Source organism: Hylobates moloch, unplaced genomic scaffold, assembly GCF_009828535.3.
Source record: "Hylobates moloch isolate HMO894 unplaced genomic scaffold, HMol_V3 SCAFFOLD_9, whole genome shotgun sequence".
Classification (NCBI taxonomy): Eukaryota; Metazoa; Chordata; class Mammalia; order Primates; family Hylobatidae; genus Hylobates; species Hylobates moloch.
In genome coordinates, this window is record NW_026652284.1 from 100,607,768 (window position 1) to 100,619,530 (window position 11,763).

Genomic DNA, 11,763 nt, shown 5'->3' on the forward strand with positions numbered 1-11,763 from the left:
AGAAAGAGCCTTCAGGTCCAGCTTAGGATGGAGAGGCAGGGAGTGCGGTGGTTGAGCACAGAGGCTTCTGCGCCAGTCTGCCTGGGTTGAGATTTTGGCTCTGTTATTTCCTAGCTAAGGACAAGTGACTTACCCTCTCAGGATCCAGCTCTCTTTCAGGGTTAATAGCAGTGCCTGCCCTCTTGGCTCATGTGAAAACAACATGAGTTTGTTCATGTGAAGCAGCTGGCATCCGAAACCTAGTGAGATAATTTATAGGCAGTGCTGATAAATTCTCTCAGGCACATTTTTGATTTGTCAAAGTCTGCAGTCAAATTTTGTATTCCATTCATTCATCCATTGCTTTAACAGATATTTCTTGAGTGCTTAATGTGTGACTGGCACTTGGAATAGAATGAAGATCTAAAACAAGCAAGTCTCTGATTTTGTGGGCCAGAAAATGAAAATATTGATGAGTCAGTATTAGGTTAGTGGTGAGGGAGAATCAGGCAACCTGAAGTGGTTTCTAATGAGACTCTGAAGAATGAATGAGTATGACAAATGTACCACTCTGATGGAGGATGTTGTACAATGAGCGAGGCTATGCCTCTGTGGGAGCAGGGTGTATATGAGAAACCTCTGTATCTTTTACTCCGTTTTACTGTGAACCCAAAACTGCTCTAAAAGATAGTCATTAGAAAAAGAGAAAGAGAGAAGGAGGAGGAGGAGATGGAGGGAGGGGACTTCTTTCTGATGATCCTAAATATTATTTTGGTTACTCTACAGAAAACGAAGGGTATTTTAATCTTGGCTAAATCATATTTTTGCTAAGTTAGATCTTAATTTATACGAGCTGTGCTCATTTTAAAAATTGCAGTACCTCAAACTTCATTGGAGCCAATTATATTCATCTCTAAAAGGCAGTAGTTGGTATCACCACCACACAAGGAACTTGTTAGAAAAAGCAGTGTTCACATAACCGAGGAGTGTAAAAATGAAGCTTCAGCCTAAGGAATTTTGTCTGTTGATTTTTCAAAGATATGCTTGCTTATAATGGGCAGCTGAACTATTCACAATAGAAAAGACATGGAACCAACCCAAATGGCCATCAATGATGGACTAAAGCAAATGTGGTACATATACACCATGGAACACTATGCAACCATAAAAAGGAATGAGATCATGTACTTTGCAGGGACATGGATGAAGCTGGAAGCCATCATCCTCAGCAAACTAACACAGGAACAGAAAACCAAACACCACATATTCTCAGTCATAAGTGAGAGCAATGACAACACAGGGACACAGGGAGGGGAACAACACATACTGGGACCCGTCGGGAGGAGGGGCAAGGGGAGGAAGAGCATCAGGACAAATACCTAATGTGTGCGGGGCTTAAAACCTAGGTGATGGGTTGATAGGTGCAGCAAACCACCATGGCACACGTTTACCTGTGTAGCAAACCTGCAAGTTCTGCACATGTAGCCCAGAACTTAAAAGTAAAATAAATTAAAAAATAATAATAATGGGCAGTTGAATATTAGTCTAGGCATTCAATTCATTTAGTCTTCCAGTATTTATTGGGCCACCTAAGAGTGGCCATGGACTGATGCTAGAGAGATAAGTAAGGCACAGCTCCAGCAGTTAAGAGGCCTATAGTTTTGGGGCCATGTGGGCATGAGAATAGGTAATGCAGTGGAATACACAGTACCAAAGGATTGCAGTTACTAAGAAAGCAAAGAATTCATTCACTTATTTATTCTTTCATTTGTTTGTTCGCTCGACAAGTATTTGCGAGTTCTATATTATGTGGAAGACATGATACTTATACATTGGGGATATAGCCATGGAAGAAGATAAATATTCCTTGCCCTCTTGAGTCTGTCATGGTTCTGCCTACTATGGTTATGGAGAAATTTTGAGTTGGGTCTTAAAGAATGAGGAGAAGTTATGGAGGCAGACAAGGTAAAGGGCATTTCAAAAGAAGGAAATTAGCATTTGGGAGTCCCATGAGTCCCCTGAGTCTCAATGTTTTTGTGGAAAGGACACTGGCACTTAGCACTGGTGACCCCATCTCAGCACCAGGTGGCCCCACCTTGGGTCTGTGCAAAAGAGATCTATGATGGGCCATGACTGGGTTTTGTCTGTAAAAAATGACTTTATACCCAGGCTTCACTGCCCTCAGGCATCTCATGGATAGTCACAGCCTGATGTTTTAGGACACTTTATTTCCCTCCTTTTAATTAGGTCCTACCAAGCTTATCAAAAATATATCCAGATCTATTTTTAGAGATCTGAAGTCTCTACGCTTAGCCTTTGATCTTGATCCTCATCTAAGGTACTTAAATACTAATTTGTAACAAGATTGCTTCACTCCAAAAAATGGCCTACAACCAAGTTCAGTTGTCATGGACATGAACATTCCTTCAATATGAGAACCATTAAGTGGATATGTGGACAAATATTAATGTAGTCACCTAAATGTAGTTTGTAATATAATAACTTGAAGAATAACAAAATCAGCCAGGCATGGTGACTCGCATCTGTAATCCCAGCACCTTGGAAGGTTAAGGTGGGCAGATCATTTGAGGTCAGGAGTTCGAGACCAGCCTGGCCAAAATGGTGAAACCTTGTCTCTACTAAAAATATAAAGATTAGCCAAGAATAGTGTCACACACCTGTAATCCCAGACACTCAGGAGGCTGAGGCAGGACAATTGCCTGAACCCAGGAGGCAGAGGTTGCAGTGAGCTGAGATTATGCCACTACACTCCAGCCTGCATAACAGAGTGAGTGAGACTCTGTCTCAAAAAAAAAAAAAAAAAAGAAAGAAAGAAAGAAAGAATAAAATCTAAAATTCCTTGTTAATATATAATTATGTCTTTAGGCCTTTTCCTTTTTCTTTTCTAAGGCATTTCAAGGGCTGGAATTTCTTTTTAATATTTTTGTGAGGCTCGTTCTCTCTTTTTACTTCAACATATGTTACAGATAATATCTGATTCCATTTATTTTTCTCTGTATAATGAGAAAATTAAAACAACCAGATTTTCTATTCCCAGTCTTCTCCACCTCGTGCTTTCTTTATGAATAAGCAAAAAACAAGTCAGTAAACTATTATTAGGGGATTAGTACCAATAATACTTTCCCAGATATCCTCTTCTGTCTGATCTATGTCTTCTTGTGGAGAATTAAGCATTAGGAGCCATCCTGTTAAAGATGATCCTGCACCATGAGGTCGTGAGAGGCCACTGAGTCACCATGCTCTTAATCAGGAACAGCCTGGTGTTAGTCATCAGTATATTTTATTATGTTCTAGCTCTTTCAAAATTAGTTGTTCTCTGTTGGCAAAGTGACTCCAGTTCAAACAGAAGAAGAGGGATTCTCGGCTAAATTCCCGGATGCACACTGGGGCATAAGCACTGACAAGTGAAGTGGCGCCTCTCAGCTAAAAACTACAAACTCCAATTAGCTGCTAAATTAATACTCAGTAGGCTTCCACAGCATGGTTTTCTGTCTGAACAACTTGATTAGCAATTGAGCATTAAATATGGATGAGTCAGAGTTAGCTGTGTGCTTTTAAAACTCAGATGAGGTGGTATTTTTACTTTGAGAAATCGTTGTTTTCCTTATGGGCTCCTAAGAGAAGAACCAGGCACTGAACAGAAAGTCACAGGCATGGTGGTTGGTGCCCTGGGCTGTCATGGAGGTACTGGTCTTTTGTAAGCCAGATAGCACTATCAAGGTGACATGCAATAGGATTGGGTGTTTGGGAATTCTAGCAATGAGTGGACCAACCTGGGTGACTCCTAGTAAGAAGAAGAGCTTTTTAAAAGAGATGCCAGGCTATGTCTTGACTACAAGAGATCATTACTGGGAGCACAAAAGATACCAAAGCTGCAGGTTAGGAACAACCATTATATGTGCAGTGTAAAAACAAAAAAAAACAAAACCTGTTAGTTCCTCACCGGAGTCTTCTTTACCAGTGATTTCCAGAACAAATACTAGGTCAACGCTTTTCTTTCTGGAAGTTATAAAGTAAGATGTTAAAAGTGATTATTTTCAAGTGCTAGCATCTTGCTTGTTACATCTAATTTGCTGACAGTGAATATACATTATATTTAAAGTAAACAAATAGTTATTTGTAATTTAAAAAAAATGCAAGGCCTTTCCATGCCTGCTACCTGTCAAATTGGCCATTTTTCATTTATTGATGTTTCCTTCTAGGCTTTGCCAATTCAACATAATTTCTCAGTAGGTATAATTAAACAGAGATGCTGTTCTGCATGCCGCTATTTCAAAGCATTGTTGTACACAAAAAACAGACAGCAAAGATCTTCTATGATGTAAGCCAGGATAACCCAGACCCCAGTCTAATGCAACCCTATCTTGGGCCTCAATATAGGTGCTCTCACCTTTCAAGTGATCTTGTGATAGGACTTGTTTAGATAATGAGGTGTCAGAGTATATGTTTCTTTGTTGTTTGCCTGTGAAAATGTATAGTTTGTTAATAGCACTGTAAATTATAAGAGGTCTGCTCCATGGAAAAGAAACACGAATAGATTTAGATTTTTATGGGGCTGAATCAGCCAAATCAAACACAGGCTTTTCTGAAGCTTCCAAGTTTTAATGGAAACTCACGCTCTTCAGAATGTTGCTGCCTAATTATAATTCATGCGTTTTGCAGATACATTACAGGGTGGACCAAAAGGAAAATGTTAGACGTGTTCACTTGTGATTTCTATTGTGCTACTTGTGGAGTGCCAGCTGCATAAGTCCAGTGGCCTGGTGCGTGCAAAGACAAGGGCCAGTTCTTGGCAGGCTGTGTGACTTCAGTAGGAAGGAGAAAGAGAGACTGGCAGAATAGCAAATACAGCCCACACACTCAAATACAGAACCAGACTTCAACATGTGATTCTACGTATGCTACCAATGTCAGAATTTAATTTAAAAGTCCCATAGTACTCATAACCCCAAACGAACCCACTTAATTGTCTTCATCAGAGAAGCACTTTTGAACTCCAGAAAAATGGAACTATCAAAATTTTCTTTTAAAAAGAACTTTAAACATTTTTAAAAATTATTTTAAACAGGTCTAACTGGTATCAAGGGAGAAAAAGGAAATCCAGGCGTTGGAACCCAAGGTCCAAGAGGCCCCCCTGGACCAGCAGGTAAATCTTCCTTCCTAACAAGAAATTGCAAATGTACATTTTTATATTCACTTGGCATTGCAAGTGAGGAAAATGGTCATCTTACATCCTAGTATGTAACTTAAATGACTGTATTTCTTACTTGTTTTATTGGGAGGCTTCTTTGTTAATAATAATCTTCCTGATATACAAGACCAAAAAGTTAGAGCATATTCTGAGATCTTATTGTTTGTGTGAGTTGCGATAGAACAGACTATGCTGTAGTAACAAATACATCCCAAAGGCTTAGTGGATTTACACAATAAAGCTTTATTTCACAATCACACAAAGTTTCATATGAATAAGGTAGCTCTCTTCCATCTCAGAACCCATGACCTCCATGGTGAATCATGTAGCCTCCAAGAGAAAGATAAAGAAGGCACATCGGGCTGGGTGTGGTGGCTCACTCCTGTAAGCCCAGCGTTTTGGGAAGCTGAGGCAAGAGGATCACTTGAGGCCAAGAGTTTGAGACCAGCCTGGGCAATGTGATGAAACCCCACTTCTACAAAAAAAAAAAAAAAAATGTAACCAGGCGTAGTGGCATGTGCTTGTAGTCCCAGCTACTTGAGAGGCTGAAACAGAGGGTCACATGAGCTCTGGAGGTTGAGGCTACAGTGAGCCGTGATGGTGCCACTGCCCTCCAGCCTGGGTGACAGAGGGAGACCCTGTCTCGAAAAAAAAAAAAAAGAAGGCACATCAGTCTCAACTTCCTAAACAGAATGAGATGTCACTTCTGTTCACGTTTTATTGTCTGGAACTAATCACCTAGCCCCAACTGAACTGCAAGGCAGACACAAAATCTAGAGAAATACAAGGCTATTTGGTGAGCACTAGTATTTCCTGCCGTGGTAATCTTACTGAATGAGTTCTGTAGAAGTTTTGAGTTTTGTGTATTATATGCTTTTAGAATGGTCTCCAGATGATCAGGCTTGATATTAGAATTATTATAATTTGCAATCTTATTATAATATATATTTATAATGTCAGTCTTAGCCACATTAAGTAAAGTGCTTGACGGATTTTTCTTTCCAATCTAGTAAGGATTTTGGAAAATACTTTTTCTGAGAGAGGTTCCTAATGCAATTCATTTTGAGTGTAAATATTTCTGTTATTAGAGACAATGTGAGGAACTGATATAACATTACACATTACACAGAATGGGTGGTTGGTGAGTGCTGATTGAGGAGCTGAATATATGAGAGCCACCACGCTATTCAAATAGAGGTGATACTTGTTCCTACTTTTCATTTCAGTTCTAGCTGAGAAATTCCATTATAGTTGAAGAATGCCTTTTCAACACTGTTGGAACTGGGGCCTAAAAACAAGCATACAAGCCAAAAAAAAAAAAAACATGCTGACAAATTTCTTCAATTCACAACAATTTTAATCCTCCTATTTTTACTCAGTCTGAATTCTCAATTAATGTAAACAAGCTTAAAGAAATTTTGGATTAGTATATTGGGTCGAATTTCAAACTTGTCATTGGTCCCCTCCAGGACAATTTCACACTCATACAAATTTACTTTAAGGGCCATAAACTGGTACTGAATTACATGGCCATTCTAACTGTTGATGAGGTTGAGCTTTAATTATCTGGGGCCATAAACTGGTACTGAATTGCATGGCCATTCTAACTAGATGATGAGGTTGAGCTCTGAGTGTGTTCATGTTTGTGTCTGTGTGTGTGCACGCCCATAGATTGGATTCATAAGGAACTGCATTGGGAAACAAAAGCTCCAAAAACAAACTAAGGTTGAGAATGGAAGGTTCTTTCCCTTTAACATCCAAGAGGAAATAGAAAAAATACATTTTGCTTCCCAGTTTCCTGAGCTGATTAAGAGCATTGACTTCCAGGAGGATAAGTGATTACACTTGCCTAGGGAATCCAGTCTACGAAAAAGAACTCATTGAGTAGAAAGAGGTTGTCCTAATCGTCCTAAAAGTTGCTGCTTCTAAGAGTTAGTTTACTTCCTGGTTGTCTCAAAACTCACCCTGTTGTGGCAAAAGACCAACGGTTTTCATCTGTGGGTACTTCTTAGGACCTTCAGGGGAGAGTCGGCCTGGCAGCCCTGGGCCCCCTGGCTCTCCTGGACCAAGAGGCCCACCAGGTCATCTGGGGGTTCCTGGACCCCAAGGTCCTTCTGGCCAGCCCGGATATTGTGACCCCTCATCATGTTCTGCCTATGGTGTGAGAGGTAAGTGTCACAAAAAGCCCCTCTTGTGGGCTTTGATCAATGTTTTACTATGCTTAGTACCACAATGGGAAGATAGTGCTATGAGAAAAGTTAAAGTGGTTATGAATGGGAAGCAGAGCTTGAATGCTTCACTTCCTTAAATTATCCCGAGACATTTTCTATAAAGTGCAAATTGCTATAGAGCCTACTCCCTTAAAATCCTTAAGAGCAAATTCAAAATAACAGCACATCTAAGTCTTCCTTGCTTCCCAGTGATGACCTACATAGACTTGGCCTCTGACTTCATATTTAGCACATTTGGAGGACATGGTTGAACATTCTTTTGGAGTCTTCATTCTTGTGTGACAGCTGTGATGTGGCCAAGACGTCCCATAAAATTTTACTCTTAGTTTGGGGAAGTGTCAAACTTAGAACTTCTCCCATAATTAAGAGGGCTCCTTAGATTATTTTCGATGAAATCCTGCATACCACTTGCATTTAGGTGCATTTAAGCACCACATTTTAGGTGACCAAGGATAGTTGTGAGAGGAAACAAAAGTCATGCTGTCCTTGCCTTATCACTAACTACTGGACTAGAAGAATATGCTTCCTAAAACATCTGCAGTGTGCATGCTGGCATGCTGTGCAATGGCCCCTTTTCTGACATAGTCACTCTTGGAAGAATCAAGAGAGAGGCTGAGGGACTGCTGTGGGGCCATGAACTTACTAGTTAATGGATTTAAAATTTTCTGCTTCAGTAGAAATTTAACCTTAGTTATCACAGGAATTGGTCAACAAAGTTTTGCTAATGTGTTTTTCTCTGTTCATCTTTTCCCTCCCTGTTCTCTCAAATACTCCCATCCCTTATTAAGATCTGATCCCCTACAATGATTACCAGCACTGAAGTGGAAATCCTCCACTGTGGTTACATTGGCCCCAGACATTTGGCTATGGATACAGAACTGTCCTGTCGACCACCACCACCACCAAGCCCCTGCCCCTAACAATGGACACCCTGCTTCCCTGCCTCTTCTGCATCCCTGCCTTCCCACTTTCAAACCTCTTGCCCACTCTGCTCCAAACATGATGGAGTGATAACATTGGAACTTAACCAAATCATATATGTCTATTTTAATAGACACTGACTGCTCCATGTCAGCCTGGATAGAGGTATATGATCGTGTGCCAAGAATTTATCTCAGACTCCCCTGTGTGACAGCTCCGTAATAAACTTACTTAACTGTGCTTCCTCCTCCTTCCTCTCCCCACACAGGATGGATGGGCATCTTTCTCCTTGACCACCCTACTCTCCCTTCCTCCCCTGATCACCTCCCCTCCCTGCTGTCCCCTGGTGATGGACTTCTAACATGAGATCGTTTTTTAAAATTTCTATTTCTTTTATAATTTTGCTGAGTTTTCAGGGTTTCTTCTTTAAATAAAACATATCATATTTAAATGGTTGGCTATGATTCTAGTTTTCTAACAATTTCTGTAATGTATCTTTCCCTTCGTCTGTTTACTAACTGTCTGAAACCTTATGGGGAAGGTACAAGGGGTGTGGTGGATTAAGATATCCACTGCTTTTTACCCAGCAGGATATCTCTGTGTCTCTAAGGACCCAGGTGAGGGGAGAATATCAATTTATGATTCCTGGGTGCAGCAAGTCCCCACCCCCACTTTTCCTCTTTAGCTTCCCATCCAGATCAGCCAGAGTTCACCCCTGTCCAAGATGAGCTGGAAGCCATGGAACTGTGGGGCCCTGGAGTCTGATAGCCTCAGAAGAAATTTGAAGACCAACTGCAAGAACTCTTAAGGAATCTTGTTTGAGAAAATGTTGTCATGTGGTTTGTACGCTACTTTTTGGGGGGGGGGCGGCGCTCATTTCAGTGGCCTAAATCTCCTCCTTGGATAATGTTAATATTATTGTTATTATTAACAAAAAATATATATTTTTAAAAAGTTCCCTTAATCTATGACATGGTAGCAATGATTTCCCTTTGGTGTTTTAATGGCATGTCAGATAATTTGTTTTTCCAGAGAAGAGAGCTCAAAGAGGAATTGGGAAAAATAAATTGAACTCTGGAATCTTCTCTCTCAAGTCCTAAAATGAACAAACAGGTATTATTGTGTTTGAAGGAAATATGTCCCCAGCAGGAAAAAATGCAAAGAGGTTCAAAGAATATGTCACTTACTCCTACTTGCTATAGGAATAACCTTGCTGATAAGAAAAAAAGGGACATTATTGGAGAAACTACCTCTTGTTTAATTGATCTATCCAACTCTGAGATCACTTGGTAACTGGTTTCATGTGTATGCAAAAATCAGCATTTGGATTTAACCTTTCTGAATTTGGTAGTTTAAGAAACAGATTTAGTTTTTCAGTGGTTTTAACTCATGTGAAATAATGATTTTCCAACAGCTCTGATGCAAAGAGATATAATTTTAATGAACGATTTATCCAGCAGTGTGTTCCAGGGGTTGCCTCTCCTTATCTACAGGGATTACTTTGTACATGCAGATAAGTTTTCACAAACCTATTTCCATTTTCTTTTGTAAGCAAATAAAACTTTAAAACAATGTATGTGGATTCTTTTTCCTCCATTTCTAAGTATCACCTTAAGCTTTTGTAGTCTTAACTGAGTGTCCACCAGAAAGACAACAGTTGTCTTCGTTTAGGTAAGCATTCAAACTTTCATTCATTCGTTTACTCATTCATTCATTCTGAGTGCAGTAGAAAACAGATGAAGCAGTTGACTTGGGACTAAGAGATTAGCAACATTTTATTATTCATTTATAATCTAGCAGGCAGCAAAGATCCTGCAAATTCATGACCTCTGCTAAATGAATGTTTACCAATAGTTGACTGAGGAGCCCACCTACCTTCTGATATTGAGAAAGCCCAAAAACCCCTAGAAGGCAGAGCAGAAATGAGGTTGAATCTAATAGACTGTAACCCTTAAACCATACTTTGTCTTTTGCTCACAAAGGAAAAATCTAGGTATTTGAGAAAGATTTGAGTTCTATTATGTGCTAGTTGAAACAGAAACAAAAGAGAACCGTAAATTTAATATGTGCTCCTTCTCTGTAACATCTCCCTAGTAACAACTAACTTTAAAAAGTAGGGATGGGATCATTTACAACTAGAAGCTGGATTCTTTCTGGATCAGGAAAAGGCTAACACGAAGGATGGTGTCTGTCTGATCACCAGGTTCTCTAACTTTCTGTCCTTTTCATAATCTCCTGATCTTTGGAGATGAAAGAAGACTTCACCTGAAGGATTCAAACAATCTACTTGTGTGCCTTTGGCAGGGTGGGGTGGGGGCGGGGGCAGGGGGTGGGTCTAAACAAATCGGTTTTTTTGGTGTCTTTGCAGGGAATGAAAGAAGACAATGAGCAGATAATCAGCAGCCATTTCCTTTCAGTTATGGTATATCATTCTGCCTGAGAAAGCAGGATTTATGGGAAGGAAAACTTGTCTAAGGCCCATCAAGATGGCCTGACCCAGAGTCACCTAAGAGAACTCTTTCAACTTAAATGACTAGGGTGTGTGATCAGTTGCTTCTTACTCTTTGTCTCAGATTTCCTAGACCATGACACTTAATAGTGAGTATAGAGTAGGATATTCTATGCATTTTAGTATTTGGCCCTTGGAAACAAAGTTTAATACCATGTCACTCAGAAGACTCTCAAAGTTTGTATATAAATGGTGAAGTATACACTATGAGAGATTCTAATCCATTCACATCATTCTTGAGTTGTGCAAATACTCTTGGCTTTGATTTCCCTTGGTGATCTAAATTTGTTTAAGCTGCAAGAAAGTTACATTAATTTGGAATGCGTCATCACTTGGACCCAATATATCAGATTTTTATTGAGTAAAATGTTAAAAATAGTAAGTGTAACTCAGATTCTGGATGTTCGAGTTTACAATACATTGCCTGTAATAAAAGCTGATTCTGAAGTACATTTTTCTTGACTTACTTTGGCAGAAATATAGCTTAATTTATAGTTTGTAAGTTTATGCTGTTTTCTGAAAGTAATAAATCATCATTTCATAAAAAATACATTACCCTTCAGAATTCTCATCACATTTGTTACAAACTCTCCATTTCTTTTGGGAATAGTCATTTTAGGGTAGTATTTTATATTCCAAAAGACCCCAATTTAATTCTAGAAAACTCTTCCTCTTTTTTTTTTTTTTTTACCTCTTCTGCCCCACCCCATCTTTCCATATCAAATATTACTGTGAACCAGGGAGTGTTTTCGTTCTGGGGATAAAACCATCAACGAAAGAGATGTGGGCTCTGTCCTCTTGGGGCATCCTTTCTGTTGCTGGAAAAAGACAGGAAACCTGAACACACAAGCAAAATTAATTATCAGACAACATCAGATGCGTTCAGGGTAGTATGGCCATAGAAAAATTAA

General features: G+C 39.6%; 1 protein-coding gene across 1 annotated transcript in view; it reads left to right on the forward strand.

Annotated features, from left to right (window-relative positions):
* The window catches only part of COL14A1 (collagen type XIV alpha 1 chain), a 314,618-nt gene extending 304,746 nt beyond the window's left edge, over positions 1-9,872 (forward strand). Inside the window, exons 43-45 of the mRNA XM_058443680.1 lie at positions 5,069-5,146; positions 7,204-7,359; positions 9,029-9,872. Coding sequence (XP_058299663.1) covers positions 5,069-5,146; positions 7,204-7,359; positions 9,029-9,108 — 314 coding nt within the window. The 3' untranslated portion in view covers positions 9,109-9,872. The remainder of the gene's footprint in view (positions 1-5,068; positions 5,147-7,203; positions 7,360-9,028) is intronic.
* Positions 9,873-11,763: the final 1,891 nt, after the last annotated feature.